Raw genomic sequence first — 25853 nt, 5'->3', positions numbered from 1 at the left:
ATCATCGGGCATCAAGGCAGGATACACCCTGGACGGAGTGCCAACCCATCGCAGGGCACACACACACACTCATTCACTCACACAATCACACACTACAGGCAATTTAGAGACTCCAATCAGCCTAGAAGCATGTCTTTGGGCAGTAGAAGGAAACCGGAGCACCCAGAGGAAACCCACCAAGCACGCAAACTACAAACATACAATGCAAACCCAGGATGCTGGAGGTGTGAGGCCAAATGCGCTAACCACTAAGCCACTGTGCCGCCACATCTTATTCATGTACTATTTATTTAGTCAGTACGTATGTTAGTAGGACTTCATTATTTTCTAAGCAGTGTTTACTGAGTCACGGCCACGGCCTGGGTTTGATTCTCCGGGAGGGAACTGACCCCACCATTTAACCTTTTAACTCCCAGTCCCAAGCCTGGATTAAATGGGAGAGTTGTGTCAGGAAGGGCATCCGGTGTAGAATTTGTGCCAAAATCACAATATGCGGATCAGATGATGGTGACTGTGAACAGGGAGCAGCTGAAGGACAACATTTACTGAGTCGTTTTTCTGAGATTTTTTCTAATTAAATAAAATATTATTTATATAGGGCTTTTAACAATAGACATTTGAGAGAAATATCAAAATACTTTAAAATTTATATTTATACCTAATGAGCCAGAGTATAAATAATTTCTGGCCACACTGACATAATTCCCCCAAAACTACTAAATTATATACCTAAATCCAAACCAATAGCTCATTCTCCAAAAGTTATTATATGTGAAGTTTATATACAGTACAGGATCAGTATGCTGATCTAGACAGCAATAATCTAGAAAAGTAAAAGGCTGTAATGTAGAAAAGATTAAGTAATACTTTAAGTATATTGTATACAGTATTTTTAAACTACTGGCGAAAAAACACAGTAATACTTCTGTCATTAGTGTCATGAGGTTTACTTTATTGTTTAAACTAATATCCATGTAGTTAATATACATGCAAACAACATTCCTGCAAGATTTTATAATGGTACAAACCGGGGCTGTGTAGTTCAGTTCAAATAAAAAAATAAAAATAAACAAAACAAACATGAGCATGCATTAGACTGTATTATATAAAACACACAAGGTAATAATAATAATAATAAGAAGAAGAAGAAGAAGAAGAAGAAGAAGAAGAAGAAGAATTAAAGACTTAATTACTAAATTAATTAACAATTAAACACTTTTTTAAGGAAAGAAAATAAATAGATTTTGGTTCAAAATTGTATTTGACCTAAACCAAAGTAGTTATGTATTTCATTTACTCATTCCTTATTATTTCTTCATCATTTTAAAATACTGATTTATTTTGGGGTGTGCAATTAATAAATTATTATTAATATATTATTATTATTGTTGTTATAATAATAATAATAATAATAATAATAATATTATTATTATTATTATTATTATTATTATTATTATTATTGTAGTTGTTGTTGTTGTTGTTGTTATTATTATTATTATTATTCTGTGGCAGCCCTTAGATGTTGTGAGTTTTGGCACACTAACAGCACAGTACCAATAGTCACTGCACCATTATTCCCACTGGACCACATTTCAATGTATATTTATGCGAATAACTTCTGATGTGTGAATAAAATTCTCTTTTTCCAAATAAATCATTGCATCGTGCCGATCCCAACACACCCTATGACATCATTTCATGTCTAATTGGTTAACTGCTAACAAACAAACAGAAATGACATTGAAGCCGGCAAACAGGAAGTGCAGCCATATCTTGACTACAGCTCCACTGGCTCACATCATCTTCAGACCACCTTGCTCACAAGTTTATATTCAAACACATTTGATGACCCTAGGACTCAAATTGTGATAATACAGACACATCTAAATCCTGACAAATGTTCAACTGTTCCAGACTTTACTTTTAACTGACCGTGTACTTTTATATTCATTAGCTTTAATACTCTGTGCACAATTTATACCTTTTTACACTCACTTTGCAGTTTTCAACAGAATCTTACTCTATAATATTCAGACGTCAACATTAACCCCTGAGGCTTATGGGTAATTGAAGCATGCATGCTGCAAGGTCAGCATAAGCACGAGGCATTGTTCCTAGTTTGTCCCAGAATTTGTCCTGTGGGTCATATCGATAAACCCATGGTGTGTCATATCCTGAATCAGATGAAGACCCTCCCAAGACATACAGCATTCCATCCAGGGATGTGGCTGCAGGAGAAAGATGGGGTCGAGGCAGAGGGGGAAGAGGCATCCAGCGATTCTGCATCACATCGTATGCCTCACATTGTAACTGGTCTCCAAAACCCACCTGCAGCGGCTGTAGCCCTCCGGCCACAACCAGTTGATTTCTTACAGCCAGCATCACATGACCTGCGCGTCCAGCTCCACTTGCCATTGGAGCTCTGTTTGAGCAGCCATACACAGGATCATAGTGCCACAGAGAAGGAAGACAGCGTAGGTGAGAGTCACAGCCACCTGATATGAAAATCTCACCATCCAATGTGGCAGCAGCGTGGCCACAGATGGGCGTGTCTAAAGGATGAGCCGACCTATAACAGAGCACAGATGCAGAGAAAAAGCAAATATCAAACAGATGTAAAAAGTGTTTATTTTTCTATTCATATCATGTTCATCTCTACTGGTGTATTTTACAGCCACACAACTGCACTGTATTTTTAACCATTTTTACCAGTACACAAGTGTTCCAAATCCACTGGCAAGAGTCGACTGATGGGACATTTTCAATCAGTATAAACAAATAAATTATTTATGACCATATTATATATTATGAGTCACTGTTGGCTTTCAGTGTGAGACATTTTCCTATCCTCGTTTGGGAATTTTAGTGAGTGAAGATAACTACTCGGGCGGTGGTGGCTCAAGTGGTTTAGGCTCTGGGTCATTGCCACTGTTGGGCCCTTGAGCAAGGCCCTTAACCCTCTCTGCTCCAGGGGTAGGAAACTAGAAGAGAATTGTTCCTTAAACCCCCAGTGGTCAAGTTGAAAGTGAGCAGAAATGTAATGATGAAGCAGCCACATGCACTGGAGCTGTCATGTTTCCAAGAAAGTGGTTTATCTAACCTCAGAAGAGGCTTAAACATCTACCAGACAAATCAGCAGCTACCAACAGCTGGACTGACCTTTATCTGAAATGTTCATTTTTAAGTGAGAAGCCCTGTCAGGTAAAACTCTGTCTCTAGTGGAGTTATAGGGATGTATAGAAAGCTAACTAGGATGATTATGTATTGGAAATATGTCTTCTTTATTTTTTTTGTTTTAAAAAATTTGTTAATTGTCTTATTTTACTATTTAGCAAACTATTAAAGAATTGATGGTAGATTAACTGTACCGCCAAGTATTATCTTCAGGTGTGTAATACTCCACAGAATCCAGGTAATTTGTGTCATCACGGTTGCCTCCCAGGACAAACACCTTGCCTCTCCAACACACAGCAGCAAAGTAGTCTCTGGGACTGGCCATATCAGGTAAACACTCCCATTGACCCTGGGCAGGGCTGAATCTGAAAACAGACACACATTCAAATCCTCTGTTTATAATTTTACAAGGTCTGTGAACTTCTCTTTTTCTCTCAGTGTCCAACAGTGACCTTCTCAGGGCCTGTGATTCTTTTTTTAAGAGCTGCGTGAAGATGCTGCACTTCAAGAGCATCAGAACATCAGTGCATCAAAGCCATAGTGTGCTTGCATAGAGTTTTGGATAGTAACATAGGTCAGGTACCTTGCAACAGAACAACAATCCAAAACAAAGCAAAATTATGAATAATTGATTAAGAGCTGATACGACAAATGGCAAAGCGATTAGACCAAAGATGCCGACAAAAAACATGGAGCTGGAAAATAGGAAGCTGCCATTTTACAATGTAAATATTAACTATTATAATTTACATGATACAGGACCTGAGACACTTATAAAGGTAAGATTTGTTAGGAAAAAGTGTGTCACATTTAGGAAAGCAAATAAACAGATCATTCTTTCACTGCTAATGTTCACTATATGACATTTACTCCTTAGTTAAGCACAATAAATGAATGAATGAAATAAATGTGTTTAGTTGCTGTTTCCTCTGCTTTTCCTCCAAATGTCTTGCACTTCATTTTCTTACAAACTTGTGCAGCACTTGCTGAATTATAATAGTGACATGTTTGTGTTTTACCTCACCACAGACTTGAGTATATCCAGTTTTCCGTAGTACTTGCGGCCTCCCAGTATGTACAGACAGTTATCGAGCACACACACACAGTGGCGAAGTCGTGGGGGTTCTGGTAGCTGAACCAAAGGTTCCCACTCTATAGTCCGAATGAGTCCTTCTCCTCTCAGAAATCGCTGAGCAAACCACAGGGACCGGTTCGGTTCCCGCCGCTCAAAGTTGTCATTCACACTGTCCCCTCCCACCAACACCAAGACCTTCATGTGAGAAAGGACTTTTATATAATGCATGTTATGTATGTTCACTTAATTAGCATAATAATAGGCACCCATCAATAATCAGTTTCCTCAGAAAATGCTCACAGACTATTCAACCAATTATATTTGCAAACAAATAAACCACTATTCATAGTGAATAATGCATTTGATAGTGTAGAGCTGCCCTTATATCTAAATCATTTCAGCTACAAAGAGGTTTAGCATTTATCATGCACCATGCACATGCTACCTGATTTGGGGTACGTGGTTTACATCCTGTCACTTTCTGGTTTCCTTTGAGAAGCTTCCTCGCTATTTGTAAGGCTTCCCTTCCCTCTGCATTTCTACGTAGCAGACTGCAGCCCTCAACCTGACAAAAGAGAACAGAAAATAGGTGCCATTTGTAATCAGTCTTTCACAATGTTTACTATACTGAGACACCATGAATAGTAGGATAATTCAGTACTGAGCTTTGTATGTATATGAAGACTTTGTACATCTATGCATTATCTGCAGGGAATACAATACAGAGACAATAGCTCATTTGTGGATAATACTGTATATATAACTATAACACTATATAGAACTGCAACACAATATACTGTATTCACACAGATTTTATTATCAATCCTTGAAACCTGTTACATTTAAAAGTGTAAAGTCTATCATTCTACAGATTAATTCAACATGGCAGAGAAAGTTTAGCCTTTCTCTTTCTATCATAAATAATAGCTTTATTTGTGACTAGTTGTGTAGACTAGTTAGCATTCAGATTTCAGCATTAGAAGTCCAGACACCAGAGTGAACTAACAAGAGATTTGGGTGTCTCAGGCAGAGATATCAAACCCAGCAGTAGAGCTTTCACAGCAGGGTGAACAGGTGACAAGTCTTTTGTCTTCTTTTAGGGCAGGATGGTGTCCACCCCATTTGTTCTTGTAAAACCTCTTGTAGCCTAACTTAAAGTCTCAGAACAGGCCTAGCTAATCAGTGACAGTCCAGAGGTGGAGCCCAGCAGCAGACCATTAGGCTAAACAGACTGATCTCTTAACTGCCTTAAGTCTTCACTCTTATTCCAAAAAACAGAGAGAGAGAGAGAGAGAGAGAGAGAGAGAGAGTGTTTCATGAGCTACAGCAAAATGTAGAAATACTCTGAAAGTGTGGTTTAGTAGCTGAAATAGTATAAAATTAGATTCGGATCAATTCATGAAGGCATGGGGAAAGAGGCTCCTGCAATATAATTGATACTGCCTTCCTCCCACATTAAACATACAGTCACATCTATTAAAATAATCAATGCCTCCCTTAGTAGTAGTTATCGTCCTAAATCCTGTGAACTAACAGTTATCAAAGTCCTGAGTAAAAACCAAACCTTAACCCTCCAACATCCTAAAGAGGTTGTAGCTCAGAACCTAGGCTCATATACACATAGAAATACCATTCATTAAATCATTCAATCAGGATTCAGGCCTCATCACTATATTGAAACAGCACTGGTTAAAGTGGTAAATGACCCACTTTTGGCCTCTGTTCAGGGTTGTGTCTCCTTGCTTGTATTGCATCAGAGATTTGAGTTAAGGGGACAGCTCTCCCCTGGTTCGTGTCTGGTTTGACTGGTCATTATCAGTTTGTAGCTGTACGTGGTGACTCCTCTATGCATTCAAATGTAAAAATTGGAGTTCCACAACGCTATGATCTACACTTATTGCTCTTTTATCACCATATGCTACCTCGGGGTAGAATTATTTCTAAACATGGTATTAGTTGCCACTGCTATGTTGATAACAGCTCTATTAACACACACAAACAAGATCTAATTAGTCCGGTATTCCTAGAAACACAGGAAGGTCTGACACACTCTCACAGTACCTGACCGTAAACTTTGAATCATGCTTTGATCAAGAGGTGCTGGTTCTTTATTAGTACCAAAACTTTTCTTACTCAGCCCTACAGTTATCTGGACAATCTCAAGACTCCTTCCTCATGTTAGGAAGGTTTTCCTTTCACTCTCACTATTTCCAGATTGTCCAGATTTCTGTAATGCTGCTAGATGAGAATATCCAATTCAACAGTGAATAAGCAAATTTAATGAATAAGCAAATAAGTAATGTACCTCCTCTAGCTCTGCTGGACTCATTAGTGGGAAGCGGACTATCTGGAGAAGTCCTTGTAAATTGGTCATCTTGTGTGCTTTATCCTCCTCAACCCAACTCATTAAGGCCCTGAACACCACCACCTAGAGAGAGAGAAATTTGTCTTTGTTAATGGTTTCATTCATTCATTCATTCATTCATTCATTCATTCATTCATTCATTCATTCACTCATTTATCTTTAGTAACCACTTTCTGTAGTTTAGAATGATACCAGCCTATGGCAGGGTGTCAAACCTCAGACCTAGATGCATGTATCTGTGAGGTTGGAGAATATTGTGTACTAGGAGTACATGTGAAACTCAAAGACTGTAAAACTAAAGCTCATGATTGAACCATGGAACTGATGTACCAACTGTACCTGCTGCACCACTGTGTTGCCCTGTTAAAATTTTACTCGTCAGTCGTTTGTTAAAACTTTATTGCTGTTTTACATTAGTCATATATTGCTACTGATGATGAGAGAGAGAAAACGGATCATAATGTTCTTATTGGTGACCTTTAGTTGTACACATTGTAATGAGTCAACTCACCTCAGAGTCTACCCTCAGCTCATCCTTCTCCAACAGACGCTCCAGTACGGTACAGGTGAGATCTTTAAAATTCTCTCTCTCTGAAACCTGCTGAAAGTGAGCTAAAGCATACTCTTCTGCTGCCCTACCAAGATTCTCCAGTCCATATGTCTCAGCTAGAAACATAGTGTCCAAACAGGAAGCGTCGTTCATATGATCATGTAGAAATTCTGAGCATAGTATGTGCGCCCCTTGCAGTTGGAATTGCAGAGATGCTTCAGTGAGGTCCCAGATATTCTGCCAGCCCAGCTTTAACTGTCCAGAGTACATGAACTCCAGCAGGGATTCCAGCACCCATGATGCAATGCCTCGCAAACACACCACCTCCTCCTTGGACTCACGTAGCCCACTGCAAAAGAGGGCTCTGAAGTAGTCTCCACCAGCAGCAAGTATAACACGATGGGCTGAGGGAGAGATAAAAAAGAAGGAAAGGAATGAAAATAGCATTTGTCATCATTATATATCTAATCATCATCATCATCGTCATCATACCACATAATCAGATTGCACTTTTTCAAGGTCCAAGCATTTACAGGAGTAGAAATCCTGAGATTAAAGTAGACAAGCACTAAAATAAAACCTGGTTAATTGGCTGATTTGTTAAAAGCAGTTGTTTCTCAGGGTCTCCCAATCACTCAACCTTTTCAATTCAGCTCAGTTTTATCATTGCCATTGATTACATATGGTGAAACATCTCCCAACCTTGCTGATACATCCACAGTACATCATCAGCAGTGATTTCATGACAAGCATGAAATACGATAGCAAGTATAATAACCAGGAACCATGGTACTTTACTTTCTTTACTTCATTTCTATACTATAATAATTTTTTTTGGAGGATCAACTAGGAGTTAATAGACTTTAGACTCAAAGAAACAGAATCTAATCAAAATACTAATTGCACAATATTTTTCTGTGTGCACTGTGTGTATGTATATACAAAACATTTACACCTATTAGACCCTGTACGATAATTCTCAGTAGTAATGTCTTAATCCTGTAAGTAATCAATCCTGTAAGTTCCCTTCATCAAAACATATAATTACCAGGGAAACGCTCTCCACTTTCCACCTCCATGATAACATCACAGCCAACACGTCTCTCCCACAGTGCCCTGATCGCCTGAAGGCTGTGTTCTCTCTCCTCTCTCCCCGAGGACATATCTTCAGCCTTGCACATCTCTGAGAGTCGATCCACTCCCAAACATCTGCAAGCCATCAGAATCTCCTCCAAATCTCTGGCTTCAGAGAAAATCATATTCAATTCTCCATGGTAAGCAAAATTCAGGACAGCGTTCAGTCCTGCAGAAGTTATATGACACCCAGGTCCTCCTAAATTATACAAATTCACCTCTGTATTGTTGGAGCACAGCCACTCCTCTGCTTTTTGACTAACAGCAGCGAGCACCAGTTGGTGAACTTTGTATGTATTGCTATCTAGTTGTAAGCTGCAGTCCAACAGAAGTCCCTCTTCTTTTAAACTGTGTAATGAGCTAAAGAGAGAGTCACAGTAGGAAGGGAGCAGAAATGAGGTGAGCTCTTGACTGGGGGAGGTGTCAGATGATGGGGGGCATGAGGTAGAAATGAGGTGGGCATTACTAAGGGTAGAAGAAGAGCAGCCTTTATAGTCTTTTTGAATATGAAGGGATGGGGAGATGGATGTATTTGTTTCTGCTTCAGCCTGTTTTCTTTTACATGCACCACTTCCTTTGCTGCTTGTCTGCCTCACTGAAGGACTGGCCTGAAATAATGCCATCCTCTGACGGAGGGATAATTCTTGCTCTTGCTTATTTTCTTGCTTTTGCTGCAGAGACATTATTCTGTGGAGAGGATAAAAAAAGCTATTGCATTTACTACAACACAACAGTTCATACATTTAAAACTGCAAAACACATTTGTTATATTTTTTTTTTGCAATAGAATAGAACAGAATAGAATAGACACAATTTTAAGCATTATATATGCTATCTAAAGCAATGTACAAGGACATTTCATGAGATATGTATCTTTGCAAAATGTGCCTTTTGCCTGATTTGATGGCCATCAGCACAAAGTAAAAAAAACCCATGAGTCTGAGTTTCTGATGTATTTTATACCAGCAACAATTTCACTTTATCAAGAAAAGACCCAGGACAGTACTGAATACATAACACAGGCTTCATTAACTAAAAATCCATCTGCAAATGTTATCTACAATATATGACATTTGTCAGTAAAGTTACTAATGTCATTAATGTCAGTAATTCCATTTCACAAACAAGGTGACCTTGTCATACAAGACTGCACTTACAAGGTTGTGCGAGACTTACATTGCTTTTGATGATCATATTCAAAACTTACCATTTGTCTGCTACAAAAAAAAAAGAAGCAAAAGCACAAATGTCTTGGTCAGCTTAAACGATTAAATATTAAGTCTGACCTCCCTGAGAAAAACACAGTTATTTATATCTCAGTTCTAGAGTGTATCCAGTCACTTTCATACACCACAGGACAATGGGAGTGTGCCAGTGTTAGCGTGCTAATAATAGACTTATAAGGTGTACATTTCCATTGAATATTTTCACTGTGCCAAGGAAGACCGATTCAAATAAAAGAGAGTAGACAAAGGTCATGTTTAGAATATTGACGATATTTCAACATTACACGTTCTTAACATTTTTTTCATCAGCCCCATGCAGTGTGTTTCTTGTGCAGTCTGGATACACATGGTTAGTGAAGGATTGATATTTGGACCTATTTTACACAATCCAAGTGAGGTCCAGTTGTCCATGAGCCAAATATGGAAACTCTGCATATTTTGGTCCCCAGTATTAGCATATGAGCCTAACTAGAAGCAAAAAACCCCCACATTTTTAACCTATTCTGAATGATAAAATCACACAGGCTTATTACAGATTTGTACATTAACAGGGTCAGGACTCTTCTTCAGTAATTAATCAGTTAAAATCAGTAAAGCACGCTTAAAATGGTCTCTGATTAAATGCATTAATGCAATGTTAAATGACACAAATATTTATATTACCTTACATTCAAAAAGCAGTAACTCAATCATGTTTATGAATTAAATAACATCTTTAAATAAACCCTTTCTTCTTTCCTTCATTTCATTTATCCCTCAAACCTCAAAAGTGCCTATTAACAATTTTTAAGTCATATTAAATATCAATCCACATACATTGTAATGGAAATTTTCCACATTTTATGCAACAGCAATAATGTACAATCAAAAAAGCACAAAACAAAGGAAATTGGGTAAATTAGGAACTCTTCCGGAGCTAGAAGGAGAAAAAAACACTGATCAAGAATGATGTGCCACAGAGAATCAGTAGTTTTCCAAAGCTCTTATTCTGAGAAGAATGTAAATAAACCATTTATAGTTGATGCGGAAGACCATATAAGTGTACCATTGCAAACTTTATAGGTGTGTGTGCGTGTCGTTGGCTATGTATCACACCTTCCATAACTAAAGCTTACATATTCTGGTAAAATAGAAATTATTAATACTACAAACCTCTCTGAAATGATCATTAACCTTAAGGCTGAATTGTAATACTGAGAATATCAAATAATGACTTACAAAAGTTCCCGATGTTCCAGCATTGTGTGATATCTGAGGAATCTTTTAAAACCTCACACTTGCTTTGATGAACAATACGTGCTTCTTCTTCCACCTGACAGGAACTTCCTTTAAGTAGGCGAGGACACGGCTTTGAAAGTAAAAGGGAGCAGTTTGTTCTGTATATATATATATATATATATATATATATATATATATATATATATATATATATATAAGATGGAGCAGGAAGGCAGTTTAATCGATGAGCTTTTTACATGCACTGCCATTTTATCAGTTGCATGTTTTATGCACTAAAGGTTTAAGATGAAAACTTAAGAAGAAAAATTACTACTGAGCAACAACAAAGCATCAAAAATAGGTTAAGCATAAGTGTATAAGGCTTGCTTACTGCATGTCCTGTTTGTGGGTGATGATCTCAAGTAGTTGGTTAATATCAGCAATCAATTTGCAGGATACCTCAGAGCTCCATTTTGGGCCCAGTTTTGTTTTCACTGTAGAGGTTTTCCCTGTCTACTACTGTTACACAGTTGTACCTTAGGCTAAAATGTGTTAAATGGCCTTCTACACTTTATTTTTGTTGTCTTAGAATTGTTGTTGTTGTTATTATTATTATTATTATTATTATTATTATTATTATTATTATTATTATTATTATTATTATTATTATTATTATTATGCCGATTGTGATACTAGCCTGTTATCTGATTCTGGTTCTTGGATAACAATACCATGTGCACACATATGGATGCCAGAAACATCACCATCTGTACCAGAGATAATGATAACGGATATCAGTCCATGTCTACAGCTTCTTTATATATTATCAGTGGTACCTAACATATAAAGTTTTTTTCTTTTTTTCATTTCGGTATAGTTATTATTGTAATATATATTTAGTTTAAATGAATCTAAGACCCTATGTAGTTTAGTGTTCCTGGTTATGAAAAGGTCTTAAGAAGGTTGGCAATACATATGATATACATAACAAACCTTTTGTGACGGTTTATAGAGCTTCAGTCCTTGAGTGTGATTTACTCATCTAACCTTGGTTATTTTTATGGGGTTAATGATTGAATGTAAGAGTTAAGCAAGATTCTAACTCAAGTGGTAAGAGCATATCAGCTGAAGGACATGCAAGAGAAAATGTGATATTATTGTAAGCTGAAATTAGGAAAGTCTGCATGCTGATGATCATCATCATCATCATCATTTTCAATTAAATATTATTTGTATAATACGGTTAACAATGGACATAGTTTAAAGGCAGTTTTACAGAAATACATCAGTTTTAAATGTATTCATAATGAGCAGAGGTGGTGGTGATGTTGAGGAAAAACTCCCTTAGATGATGTGAGGAAGAAACCTCAAGAGGAATCACACTCAAAAGGTGTGACTTCTATAACTGTGTACAATATGGTCAAAAAGTGCAACCAGGAAAAAACATTCTAGCTTTCTAGAATTATTAACTCTATACTATTTTCAATATTTTACTCTGTCCAGAAGAGTTATCATCTGATGGAGACATGAGACTTGAATGGAGGCAGAACTTTTCTTGACAATCGCAGTCCAAATCCATCAGGACGATCCACAGCAATCAAAAAGAAGAAAAAGAAAAGAGAAAAAAGGCGATATAATTCTTTTTTTGTCATGAATGGAGGATTCGACCATGTGCTAGCTCCACCCACCTATAGGGGAGGAGTGTACTTATAAGGTATAGTATAAGAGTAAACATCTGAAGAGATGTGAGAAAGCAAGCTAGAGATGGAGCATTAGAGAACAATTACAAATATTTTAAACAGAAAAGCTGTACAGAACGGCGCAAAAAAGCATCTCAGCTCAACTGAACCTCATATATACTACGGTAAGACGTGATGCTTTCTTTCAAGAACTGGAAAATATGAATGTTTTGTTGTTGTTTTTTAGCTGTTTCAAATTATTCCCTAAATAGGTTTCATTTTTAACATAGCAACCAAATCAGGTTTGTTGCATTTCCAAACGCATATTCTTCATTCCTCTGTCATTCTGTTTTATTTATAACAAGATAAATAAAACAAATCTGAATTCAACGAGAATAAAAAAATAATTTAATCATTTAATGTGTTTGTCATAGAGCGCATTTTTAGCTGGCTTCATAAACCCCTTTTCTCCCGCCAGTTTGTGAAGTATTTACGAAGAGAGATGTCTATTTAAACATCACTTATCTTTTTAAAATGACTGTGCAAATGACACACAATCAACAGAGTCTTATCAGCTGAGGCAAAATGTACTAATGGATCTCATGCTGAATATCCTAACCTGACACGCCGGTGAATTATGAGTGATGATGTCTCCAGGAAAATGGTTTACATGCAAGGATCTTTGCATAGAGGAGTGAAATTTTAGAAAAGAAAATGTTAGTAAAAAGTATTAGAGAGCTAAGGAAACAGTTTTGCTTGTGCGTATAACACTTGATCCGAATTCTCTGACTGTTATTTCTCTCTTGAAGAGTACAGATTATTAAATACATCAATGGGGCACCTTGGCTCCAAACACAAGCAGATGGATCTCAGTAGCTTGCCTCAAGGTAGCATTTCTTTTTCTGAAGATGTGCCACGACAATACCCGAGTCAGGGTTCTGCTGGAGCAATACAGTCTAGCGAGAGTAACAGTGAAATTAGCATCAACTTGGAATGGGAAACCTCCAGACACCAGAATTCAAGGAACGAACGAAAGTCCATTTACAGCACCGTGGACCGAGTGCCTCATTTCGAGTTTTACACCAACTCCATAGGTCAACAAAGAAGAAGCAGACCATCACTGGAGATTCTCCGCAAGGTTTCTGAAGTAAGTAACCTTTCAGGTCATTCGAACATTTCGTTTTCTTTGATTGACCCCTTTGAACCCCCAAGATCCAGTGATAGGTCCAGACTTATACTCTACACTACACTCTACACTACAAAAGAATAAATTCTATGTTTCTATACTTCTGTAAAGCTGCTTTGAGACAATGTCCATTGTTAAAAGTCTATTGTATTGAAATAAATTGAATTAAATTGAAATCCAGAACCATAAAGTCTTCTCTGGCTTGTCTATCTGCAGAACCTGTGAAATAATAAACAGATCAATTCAGTTCGATTTTAGACATCGTCTCAGTTCAGCTTTACAGAAATATAAAAATTTGGATTAAAAATTTACGGAGTGTTTCCCTCTCACATGGATCTAAGCAGATATTCTTCAGGATGTTAAGATCCCCGTATTAGCAACAGGATTTAGCATTTCTAAATCCTATATACAAACTACACAATATTACATTATTCTATTCTTCACCATTTCTTTACCTCAACCAACCTTCAAAACATTAATTATAAGTTGAATGAATTAGTCAATAGTCGCCTAGTTGCACAAAAAATGCTTTATTAAAATTCAATGAAATTTTATTTGTATAGCGCTTTTAGCATTGGATATTGTCTCAAAGCAGCTTTACAGAAATTTACCAAAAAACCAGAGCAAAGATGGCAAGGAGATTATATGAGTAAGAAACCTAGAGAGGAACCAGACTCCAAAGGGAACCCATAATCATTTAGATGTGAATATAAATATGTCCTTTCTATAACTGGAATTGTGCAACCAAGTGCTCCTGAGCAACTTACAGGCCGATGTCATTTCCGAGTTCATTACAGATTTAACTCTTATTCCTTTCTGAAGTCTTCGAAAGTTCAATGATAAAGAACTGAGCGTAAAACCGTTCAGTTCAAAATGAATGTGTTGTATTTCTGTGTGTGTGTGTTACAGGATTTTGAGTCAGGTAATAAAAGAGGAGACTTAAGAACAGAAAGCCTAGCAGTGATCCACGAGCAAGATGAGAAGCAGCAGAACAACACTGAAGGGAAGAGAACCGAACCAGTCCGCTTTGGCTGGGTCACAGGAGTCATGGTGAGGGTGACAGCATACCCACATAGCAGACGGGTCTGGGCCAGATCTGGCATGGCAAGTGGTATGTCAACCAGATGTGGACCAGGTCTGGCAGTGATGGCACTGTTTATATGATGGCATGCCAGATGTGGCCCGGTTATGGTTTGGTTTATGTGATGTGGCCCAGTGCTGGCCCATGTTTGGCCCACCTCTGGCAAATATCCCACCTCTGATATGGGTCACCAAAGGGCTGTCATTCTCTGTGGTATGTGGGCTGAGTGTAAGTGCATTGGGTGGGCCAGATCTGGTCCAGACCTATTTTGCTATCTGGGTAGTGACAGCATTATTATGACTGAGGAAAGATCTATTTATTTATTGCTGGGTTTTGTATTTAGGTTCGATGCATGCTGAATATCTGGGGAGTAATTCTGTTCCTGAGATTGCCTTGGATTACGGCTCAAGCAGGAATCCGTAAGACAAAATAAACCGATTTGCTGTAGATGAGATAGTAAGGTGTATTGCAGTACTCCTCAAAACTACTCATATTTCCACCATTTCTCCTGCAGTTACCACTTGGCTTATCATTTTCATGTCTGTACTGGTAACCTCCATCACATCGTTATCAGTGTCGGCTATTTCCACCAATGGGAGAGTCTCCTCTGGTGAGTGTCAAAGCCAAACCAAAAGATTCCCACTAAAATACAATTGTTCCAGGATTTAAATACATTTAATTATATCCTGGTCATTACAGGTGGTGCCTACTTTATGATATCACGGACTTTGGGCCCTGAACTGGGGGGTCCCATTGGTGTGGTATTCTCCTTTGCCAATGCTCTTGCCTGTGCGCTCAACACTGTGGGATTTGCAGAAACTGTCCGAGATCTTCTCATCGTAAGATTTAAACGATATCAATGATACATCTTTTTATAACAGTGTTAACTAATTATAGTCTAAAAGTCCATCCAAACAGGAAGAAGCAGATTGAATTGGTATTTTAGTCTAAATGTTTTATTGTCTATGTCCTGTGTGAGATTTGCCTTCTGATTTTTTTATCACACAGGAATATAATGCTCTCGTTGTGGATGAAATCAATGATGTGCGTATAATAGGTGCAATCACAGTCACTTGCCTTTTGCTGATCTCCTTGGCTGGAATGGAATGGGAGTCGAAGGTGAAAGATTCTCTTCAAATCATCAGTTTTAACTTTAACCTGTATCTGTTTGCTTTGACTTTCTGCTTTATGATGCTGTTATCTCTCACATTTTTTTCAGACTCAGATTTTATTCTTCCTTGTCTTGATTGTGACCTTCACTAACTATTTTGTGGGCACTGTGATACCAGCCACTCCAGAGAAGCAGTCAATGGGCTTCTTCAACTACAGATGTGGGTATCCATGAAGTCACATAAGTTTTATAATTCCCATACAGACAGGGCTTTTCATGTTTCAAGTGTTTTGCTTGTTATTTATTCTGAGATAAATACTTTTTAGATGAGATCTTGATGGAGAACTTATTTCCTAAATGGAGAGGACCAGAGGGAAATTTCTTCCAGATGTTTGCTATCTTTTTCCCTTCTGCAATTGGTATTTTGGCAGGTGCCAATATCTCTGGTGATCTGAAGGTAACAAGATGCCGACATTTTAAACAACTCTTTGAAGCAGTGTGTAGTACTAACATACAATGGTGGTGTTTTTTTTCCAGGATCCTGAAACTGCTATTCCCAAAGGAACGCTAATGGCCATCTTTTGGACAACCATAAGCTATTTATCAATAACTATAACTGTAGGTGAGTGTTAGTGAACAGAGACATGAAGAGAATGCAGTCATACTGCAGCTTTTTTTGTGTGTGTTCAACTTGGCTCTCATTCTCTCAGGGGCATGTGTGTTACGAGATGCTTCTGGAAACCTGAATGACAGTTTACCAGTGAACATCTCATGTGAGGGTTTAGGATGCATGCTAGGTTGGAACTTTACTATGTGTGAGCAAGGCCAGTCCTGCTCCTTTGGCCTGGCCAACAACTTTCAGGTATTGCTTTTCTGTATTGATTTCTGCTAATCAAATCTGTCCATCTTTTATCAGCATCTGTGATTATTCATCTACAGTTTTCATCACTGTGTGGTGTTCAACCTTAAAAAGCCCATCATAATCTTTCTGCTTATATTCTTTGTAGTTTATATTGAAAGTTTTATTACTGATTAATTGTCAATGGCATTAACTAGAAATCAGATTTCCCTTCACAAATCTTGTCTAAGGAAGATATATATTCAGGATTTTATGGTAATCATCTACATGAACCCTTTTTCCTGCTATTTTTGGATAAAGATTTTATATATAAAATTACTAAGGAAAGTGTTTAAAAAAACAACAAAGACACTAATTTACAGCCAAAAAGGGCCGTTTTCGTTGCACTTTTTGGTTGCATCCTTGATAAATATGGTTACTGATGACCACTATATACCAGCCAGCCAAGTCAATCATACATGTTTCACTTTTATTTCATATTAAAGAACTCCAAACCTTATTTGCCTTGATAGAAAGAGAGGGTGAGAAAATAGAGATGTGAGCTCCGGCTAAAAGTTTATTAATGTGAGCTGAAGGGAAGGGTTTCCAAGAGTTCTCTAAGAACTTGTTAATCATGCCATCATTGACTTGTTGAATTAATTCATACTAAGGGGAAAAAAATAGAAGTGTACTAGACTATAGTGCTAAAATGCAGAGTTCAGGTTAGAAGGTCTGTGCTTGTGATTTTACCTTGTTTTTTCTATGTTCATCTACATTTAAGGTTCTCAGTATGGTGTCCGGTTTTGGCCCGCTCATCACTGCTGGCATTTTTGCAGCCAGTTTATCATCAGCTCTCGCCTTCCTGGTCTCTGCTCCTAAAGTCTTCCAAGTAAGATGGAATACCAGCCACCGAGCACCAAAACAATATATCAGTTTGAAAACGATTGTACCTACTCATCAGTTTTTATTATTAGTGTCTCTGCAGGGACAACATATACCCATACATAGGCTTCTTTGCAAAGGGTTATGGGAAAAATAATGAGCCACTGCGTGCGTACGTTCTGACCTACTTTATTGCTTTGGCCTTCATTCTCATCGGTAAGTTTACAATTGGTGGTGTAGCCTGTACTTCAGATGTATAGTATATTAAGATGTGATTGGTTCATGAAAAAAAATTACGGATGCATTTTAATTATTTATATTTCAGCCTTCATGCTTCATGTTACTCTTTATCAGTGTTACACAACATCAGTTACACAACCCAGTTCATTCAGTCCTTCTGTTTTCTATTTCTATGTTTATTTTCATGTCTTTTCAGCCGAGTTAAACGTCATCGCTCCTCTTATCTCTAATTTCTTCCTGTGCTCCTACGCTCTCATCAACTTCAGCTGTTTCCATGCCTCAATCACCAACTCACCAGGTGAGAAGCTACCTCAGACTGCTATCCATCATTAGCCTCCTCAGTGTTACGACTGGTTTTATGCCAGGCCTCCTAAAGCATAAGATGACTGGAATAATGTTGAAGGTGTGTTTAGTTGTTAAAACCTTTGTGCAGTCTTATATCTTTTTATTCTGTTGAAAATAATACATAACTTGGAAAATTATTCTATGGCAAAAACATATTGTAGAGTAACATAGTATTTTGCCACAGCTTCTGTTTCTCAGTCTCAGTCTTAAAGAGGACAGCTAATGTTACTGAGAAATTGGAACGTTCTTTGTCCTAAAATGCCTCCCATGAAGGAAAACATACTGACCATTACAAAGCTCTGATACTGAAACTGTCTCTTTAAAGAGAACTCTGAAAACAGCAAGCGCAATTCTTTTGTTTTTGCCACACACCGAAGACATTTGGGCTTGAGATCAAAAGACGATATGAGACGATAAATTCATTTATTCATATTGTTAACCAACTTGAAACATGGCACCTTTGGTGACAGACCACCCAAATCTTAGCTGATGAAGTGTCTAGTAACTTAAAGTAAATAATACTTAATGTTTGGTTGCATATCTTTTGCATGAATAACTGCCTTAAAATGGCAGACCACTGTGCTGTATTTCTAGGCTCGTACTACAGTCTCTTTCAGATGTTTGTTGCTGGTTTTGGGTGTCTCCTCTTCAGGATGTGAAATGCTGCTCAATATGGTTAGGGTCTGGTGACCGATTAGCCAGTCTTTTCCCCTCTGATGAAGTCCTTTGTGTTGGCAGTGTGTTTTGGGGTCATTGCCTTGCTGCATGATGAAGTTCCTCCATTATACTGGATGCATTTCTTTTTAAATTAGCAGACAGAATGTTTTTCTGTATTTTTCTGAATTTATTCCGCTCCGGCCATCATGAATTCACGTCATCAATAATGATTAACGATCCTGTTCCTGAAACAGCCTTACTAGCTCAAGCCATGACACTCTCTCCATTATATTTGACTGATGATCTTGTATGTTTTGGATCATGAGTTCTCCAAACTTCCTTCACTTTAGTCGATGTTAGTTCAAGACCTTTCATGGCTCAGCTTTGTATTTCTTTCAGCTTCATTATGTAACGTCTCACTATTGTTACTGTCACTCACAGGGTGGAGGCCGTCTTTTAAATACTACAGTCGCTGGACTGCTCTGTTTGGAGCAGTGATCTCTGTGGTGCTGATGTTCCTGCTCACCTGGTGGGCTGCTCTTATCACCTTCGGCATCATCTTCTTTTTATTAGGTTATGTTATTTACAAGAAACCAAGTGAGTAACTCGTGACAGTTCTTATGAAGTTTAGATCAATGCAATATTCAACAAATGTATGTAATAGTTACCTATTTCTTCTAGAGGTTAACTGGGGCTCGTCTGTCCAGGCTGGTGCCTACAACATGGCTCTATCCTATTCAGTCTCTCTTGCTACTGTAGAAGATCATGTCAAGAATTTCAGGTGAAACTAAAAAATGGTTCATTCACAAAAGTGTGTAAAAAACCTACTCTTCCCTATAAGTTTTAATAACGTTATTTACCTTTCTCTTTCCTTCAGACCTCAGTGTTTGGTTTTGACCGGTCCTCCAAACTTGCGTCCAGCTCTTGTTGACTTTGTGGGTTCTTTCACAAAGAATGCCAGTCTGATGATCTGCGGAAATATTCTCATGGTGAGAATGAGGACTGTCCTTGGGTTATAAAGATGGCCGTCTGTGGGAAGACAAATACAGCAATACTAGATAAATACATGTATAAGTGAGCTCATATATTCTATGCACAATATCCATCTTTGCTCACTTTATACTGCTCACTATATACTTTATATATATATATATAATCTAATCTCATGTATGAGATTGAGGGCAAATACAGATACACTTTACTCTGAGTGTGATCCACTGGCCTGTGACTAGCACTAGCAGCAGTTTGAATAAAAATAAATAGTTGGCTGAATTCATGAGTCTCAGAGGAAGCATGTTAACCTTCACCCTAAACAACCGGTAGCTGCTATAGATCCTTTAATATGGATAAATGTTTTTGTGTCTCCAGGATGAGAAGTCTGTCACCTCCCAAGCCAGTACAGACAAATTAGTAAAATGGCTGAACAGTAGGAAAATCCACTCCTTTTACAGTCCCTTTAAGGGAAACAGTTTGAGAGAAGGAACTCAGCATCTCATGCAGGTACACCAACTACACCAAATGACTTTTAATCTCACTGCTATATATTTTTTCAATTCTAAATAACTATTTTAATCCCTTAAAGGCTTCTGGTTTAGGAAAACTTAAGCCTAATACCCTGGTTATGGGGTTCAAGACTAACTGGAAGGAGTGCAGTCCCTATAACCTGGAGGATTATGTTAACACCATATAGTGAGTAAAATCAGCAGTTGTAACGTTTTTTTTTTCCTCTGATAATAAAGTAAACGTCTTTTTACCATAATAACCATACTGCCTTTCAATTTTACTTCTTCCCAGTGATACATTCGATTCTAACTATGGAGTGTGTATTCTCAAAATGATGGATGGACTTGACATTGCAGAAGAGTTGGAGTCTGAAGATAACTGTATATATCTTTTATTTATTTATTTATTGTTTGTTTGTTTCCTGTTTGTACAAGCTTTGCGAATAATGAATATTCTGTTTCTTTATAGCAAACCATGCATTCGAGGCAGATGAGACCATGGAGTCAGAACAGAGTCAGAAATCGGAAATAGAATCAGGTAAAGAAACTAAGTTTAAAGTTTCTATGTTTACATGTGCTATTTCGATTTCAATTCAAGTTTATTTGTCTAGTGCTTTTAACAATAGAAATTGCCTTAAAGCAGCTTTACAGAAATATTAAAAACTAGATTAAAAATGACTAAGTTTAAAATGAAATTTATTTTAATCCTTAATGAGAATACCCGAGGTAACAGTGGAAAGGGAAATCTCTGTGAGATTATATGAGGAAGCATCCTTATTTAACTATTTTGCTTCATAAAACTACATTTGTCATAACCCTGATATCACATTTCTCTTTGCTTTGCCGCAGATGATGAAAAAACAAACCACGTCATTGATAACAAGAGCAGAACAGTTTTTCAAAACAACCAGGGACGGAAGACCATAGACGTGTACTGGATCTCTGATGACGGAGGTAAGGTATTATTGAGAAAGGTAGGATTTGATACTAAAAGTAACAATAGTTATAATGCTTCTTTAAAGAACCATAAACTTTTTTGTGTAATGATTGGCCCTGACTTTTACCTCAGGTCTGACACTGTTGGTGCCATATCTGTTAACTAGAAGAAAGCACTGGAGGAGAAGTAAAGTTCGTGTTTTTGTCATAGGGAAGCTGCAGACCATGGAGGACGAGCGCAAAGAGTATATTTTTGTTTAATATGAAATGTTTATCCATAGTCATAGATGATGAGATGTTACATTCACCATAACTAACTATGAATCTGTTCTCAGGATGATCGATTTACTACAAAGATTTCGTTTGGATGTCCATGAAGTCATTGTCATGACAGACACTGAAAAGTTGCCTTCCTCTAAAAAGTAGGTTGTTTTCCACAAGCTTGAAAATACACTGAATATACTTTAGCAGTCCACTTTTAATCAGAAAGCATTTTAAAAAATGTATTATTTCCTGCAGCTTGAAGAGATTTGAGGACTCAGTTGCGTCGTTCAGGGTCAGAGAGGAGCAGCAGAGACAGGAGTCAGAGCAGCAGCAGAAGACATCCTGTCCATGGAAAGTTTCAGATAAACAGATGGATGCATTGAGGCTCAAGGTGTGTCTGTGACAGATGGCAAGCAGTGTTGCCAATTAGTGACTTTTGAAAGCCCTTTAGCAAATCTAGTGGCTTTTTGTGCAAACATTAGCAACTGCCCTGCACTCAGTAAGGCTCTGGTTCAGCTGCTATAGGTCATAGAGTTGAGGCAGCAGGTTTCATTGATTCAGCATTAAGTTGTGCTTGTGCAAGCCTATCAGGCAGATCACTGGGGTGTAATGATGCATCGTGGGTATGTGTGCAGGAATCAGCATTCTGCATCCCAGCCTGTGCAGTCTATAGAGTTAACATATAGAGAATATGCTGGGCCTGATAGATCTGGATCACAATGACCAACATGGATTGTTTGTTATACGGTTACACAACCCTGTTATAGCCATTAATAAGAGCTCTTCAGTAGCTGTGACAGGAAACAGCCCCCGCACTGCTGTCATCGGTCGTTGGAGCTCTGCCAGTTAAAATGACACCTCAGGCACTGCTACAGGCCTCATCATGTTTTAATCATCTTTCCCAACTCAGATCAGTTTTTAGGAAGAATGTATTTATTTACTCTCATAACCTGGTAAAACCTTTTATTTTATTTTTTTTATTTGTTTTTTTTTTTATATATTTTTATTAAAAAGAGACTGCAGACAGTTTCAAAAACTGGGACAGGGACATGTAGAAAGTCAGGGTCTCAGCAGTGCAATGTGGACAAATCCAGAAACTAGCCACAGCAGCCTTTTCACATATTAATTAAAGCACAGTGAAATTCTTTTCTTTGCTTATCCCAGATGTTAGGAAGTTGAGGTCAGAGCACAATATCAGTTAAGTGTCCCTGGGGCAGAGAGGTTTAAGGGCTTTGCTCAAGTGCTGGGGGGACCTTCTGAGCATTACCCTTAACTATTAAGCCTACATCTTGCCTTGTTAAGCTACAAAAACTAGAAAAGTGCGATTATATACAATGCATTGATGGTAAGTCAGAGTCTGAGAGTCTGTATTTATATAGCATGTGTGTGATTAGGAGCAAGTGTGTATGGTTAGATCTCGGGTTACTGGGAAGGTACCAGTGTTGTACTGGGGTCCATTGTAGATACTGTATGTTTGTAGGTTGCAGTGTGTTCTGGGAAGTGGAGGTACTGGTGGGCTGGCGTGACTGTATAAAGACAAAATGCTTCACAATATTTTGCATTGTTCAGAATACAAAATCGGTCCTAATTTTTCTCTTTCCCCTACTTATCACTGGCCACCACTGGTTTTCATACCCATGCTCTTTATTAATAGCTTTACAGATAATAAATGCAAGTTTATTACTCCTACTGCAGACCTATTTGTCTGCGTTCTTGATAAATATCTAACAGATTTTGTAAATAACAATAAGAAATAAGTTAACTATTGATTCCTTTTCAAATCTATTTTATCTTTAGAACATCTTCCTTCTTCATGCAGACTTTTTGAGCATGCCTTAGCTACCCTCCTCTGAAAGATTAAGCAACACTGTGAGGTTTTGTGATAAATGACATTATCATCAGCCCATTTGCCCTGCATATTAGTCCTTGTTGAATGATGTCTTTCTTTTTTTTTTATTATCTTTTAGTCAGAGAGAAAGGTGAGACTGAATGAGATCATTAGGAGGAACTCCAAACATGCTGCTCTGATCTTGGTGTGAGTACTGACCCTCAGGCGATAAAAATATTAATAAATGTACATTTGCCATCGACTTTATTAGGAACACACGTGCGCCTGCTCATTTATGCAGTTATCTAATCAGCCAATCATGTGGCAGCAACACGATGCATGAAATCACGCAGAAATATTCCGAATGTTTCAGTCAATGTTCACATCAAACATCAGAATGAGGAGGAAGAAATCTCTGTGGCCTGGATGTTGGTGCCAGATGGGCTGATATACTGTGAATTTCACACAAAACATTGTCTACAGTTTATACAGAACGGTGCAAAAAAAACCAAAAACATTCCGTGTGAATAGGTTCTGCACCTTGATGAGAGAGAGCAGAGGAGAATGACTAGACTGGTCTGAGCTGCCAGTAAGGATATAGTGACTTATATCAGCACTCTATACAATGGTGGTGAGCATCTCAGGATCTTGAGGTGGATGAGCTACAACAAACCAAATCAGGTTTCACACTGAGGCAAGTAACCTTACAGCTGAAGATGGGACCAATTATCCAGGATGAGTCTAGGCTAATGATAGCCTCGGATTCCTGTTCTTGTTTTTCTGCTGTTGTAGCTCATTTACCTCAAGGTCAGTGTTTTTGTGTGGGTGCTGAAAGGCATTTCTGTCCACCATGATGGTAAAGAATGACTATTTGAGACATTATATCTATTCTGGCAGCTTGAGCTCAGATCTCTTCAGCATGTGCTTCTTGTTTTTTGCAATTGTTCTGTGTAAACTCTAGAGAATCCCAAAATCCCAGATCATTAGTTTCTGAAATAATTAAACCAACCCAACAACCATGCCACCATTAAAGTCACAGAAATCCGACTTCTGATGTCTGATATGAACATTAACTGAAGCTCCACCTGTGTCTGTATGATTTTTTTTGTTGCATTTCTTTCCTGCCACTTGATTGGCTGATTAGATAAGTGCATGAATGGGCGGGTGTCACTAATAAAGTGGAAGGTGAGCGTATATAATTTGGCTTTAAAACACTTTCCAGTTTTAACTCATTATTATGAGCTGATTATTGATGCTGTAGTATTTGTTCCTCAAAACATCAATGAACAGAAAAGCAAATTGGACCAGTTATCTTAATGCCTATTCTGTATGTCACACAGTTCGTTGCCTGTCCCTCAAAGCGACTGTCCTAGTTCTCTCTATATGGCTTGGCTGGATACTCTGAGCTTTGGACTTCACTGCCCTGTCCTGTTTATACGAGGAAATCAGACAAACGTACTCACTTTCTACTGCCAGTAACACACTGACAAACAAGTCATAATGGTGGATCAGATAATGCAGTCGACCAAATCTCTGAGATTTCAGTACCTAAAGTCTTGAGTATGTTTCTGAAGAAAGCTTTCAGCTACTGCTGGTTTAACTCCATATGCATTAAAGATGCCTAAGATGAAAATAGACAGATATTTCGGGAAAACTACTAAAAGCTTCGATGGAGAAATTCCTCACTTGTCTAAATCTGTTTTTGTGGGCATGTAGTGTTCGTTCCAGTTTATTTCCAATGCAGAGTTAATACTTTACAGAAAAATAGTCTTAAACAATATCAATTTGTGAGGTTCCTGAAAAAATTTGGCTTTCCAAAAATTGACTTCTTCTGATAAAGTGTGTTTTAAAGTATGGAAATGTTACTTTTTTATTCAGTAACTGAAGCATACAAGCTATTGTACAACTTACTGGTACCTTAATATAATGACGTCAATATTTAAGTACAGAAATCATTTGTTTTTACTGGCAATATTTTGTGCTATGTTTGAGTAAATTATATTTTTTATATGTGACGCTTGGACCACTGAGGATTCTCCACAAAATGGTAATATTAATGGTGGTTAAAGTTGGACACTAATCATCTATTGAACTCATAAATACTTGATTCAATTATTCTATTAAACCCAAAGATTCAGCTGTGTCGAGGTGAACTACAGGCAAAGACTTTGGTGTTTTGTGTCGCCATTTTGTCATTGTTATATATTTTACTTCATGTTATATAGACAAAAATATTCTTGACGTTTAATAAAATGAGATTACATATTAAATATCAACAACAGATGATGCATTTTTTTTTGTGGCTCATATTATTCATATTCCTAATGTGTGTAAATATGATTTCAATTGTTTGGGGCAGCGAGTAGATCTATTTGATAAAAACTATGATGAATTTTAATTTTTTAATTTTAAATATTTCCTGAATTTCTTAAAATGGCTTCTTTTCATAGTTAGAACTTCTGCACCCACTAAAACTTACACTGATCAGGCATAACACTGACCACCTGCCTAATATTGTCTTGGTCCTCGTTTTGCTGCTAAAACAGCCCTGACCCGAGACAT

General features: G+C 37.7%; 2 protein-coding genes across 4 annotated transcripts; one reads left to right on the top strand and one right to left on the bottom strand.

Annotated features, from left to right (window-relative positions):
* Positions 1–1467: 1467 nt before the first annotated feature.
* On the bottom strand, positions 1468–24657 carry LOC131349082 (kelch-like protein 33). 2 transcript variants are annotated; one of them, XM_058384435.1, is made up of 9 exons: positions 19622–24657; positions 19430–19514; positions 8213–8985; positions 7126–7568; positions 6555–6677; positions 4695–4814; positions 4194–4444; positions 3369–3539; positions 1468–2569 (listed from the first exon to the last, which is right to left on the bottom strand). In XM_058384435.1, exons 3-9 carry the CDS (start codon positions 8979–8981, stop codon positions 2044–2046), a joined length of 2403 nt encoding a protein of 800 aa, XP_058240418.1. In that variant the 5' UTR covers positions 8982–8985; positions 19430–19514; positions 19622–24657; the 3' UTR covers positions 1468–2043. The 2 variants fall into 2 exon arrangements, with proteins under 2 accessions (XP_058240418.1, XP_058240419.1); XM_058384436.1 differs by lacking the exons at positions 19430–19514; positions 19622–24657 and adding an exon at positions 9506–10881.
* Positions 12489–24770, top strand: slc12a10.1 (solute carrier family 12 member 10, tandem duplicate 1). 2 transcript variants are annotated; one of them, XM_058384433.1, is made up of 27 exons: positions 12489–12606; positions 13231–13568; positions 14517–14657; positions 15032–15107; positions 15203–15298; positions 15388–15527; positions 15697–15807; positions 15908–16019; positions 16126–16256; positions 16337–16421; positions 16510–16661; positions 17419–17526; positions 17612–17735; positions 17956–18057; positions 19203–19358; positions 19443–19542; positions 19639–19750; positions 20130–20261; positions 20344–20450; positions 20556–20644; positions 20733–20801; positions 21113–21217; positions 21333–21444; positions 21535–21621; positions 21719–21854; positions 23431–23498; positions 24632–24770. In XM_058384433.1, exons 2-27 carry the CDS (start codon positions 13254–13256, stop codon positions 24768–24770), a joined length of 3105 nt encoding a protein of 1034 aa, XP_058240416.1. In that variant the 5' UTR covers positions 12489–12606; positions 13231–13253. The 2 variants fall into 2 exon arrangements, with proteins under 2 accessions (XP_058240416.1, XP_058240417.1); XM_058384434.1 differs by having other exon boundaries at positions 12493–12606; positions 13238–13568.
* Positions 24771–25853: the final 1083 nt, after the last annotated feature.

The sequence above is a fragment of the Hemibagrus wyckioides genome, linkage group LG29 (assembly GCF_019097595.1).
Source record: "Hemibagrus wyckioides isolate EC202008001 linkage group LG29, SWU_Hwy_1.0, whole genome shotgun sequence".
NCBI classification, from domain to species: domain Eukaryota; kingdom Metazoa; phylum Chordata; class Actinopteri; order Siluriformes; family Bagridae; genus Hemibagrus; species Hemibagrus wyckioides.
Note: the sequence above shows the minus strand (reverse complement) of the source record. Positions and strands in the feature narration are given on the sequence as shown.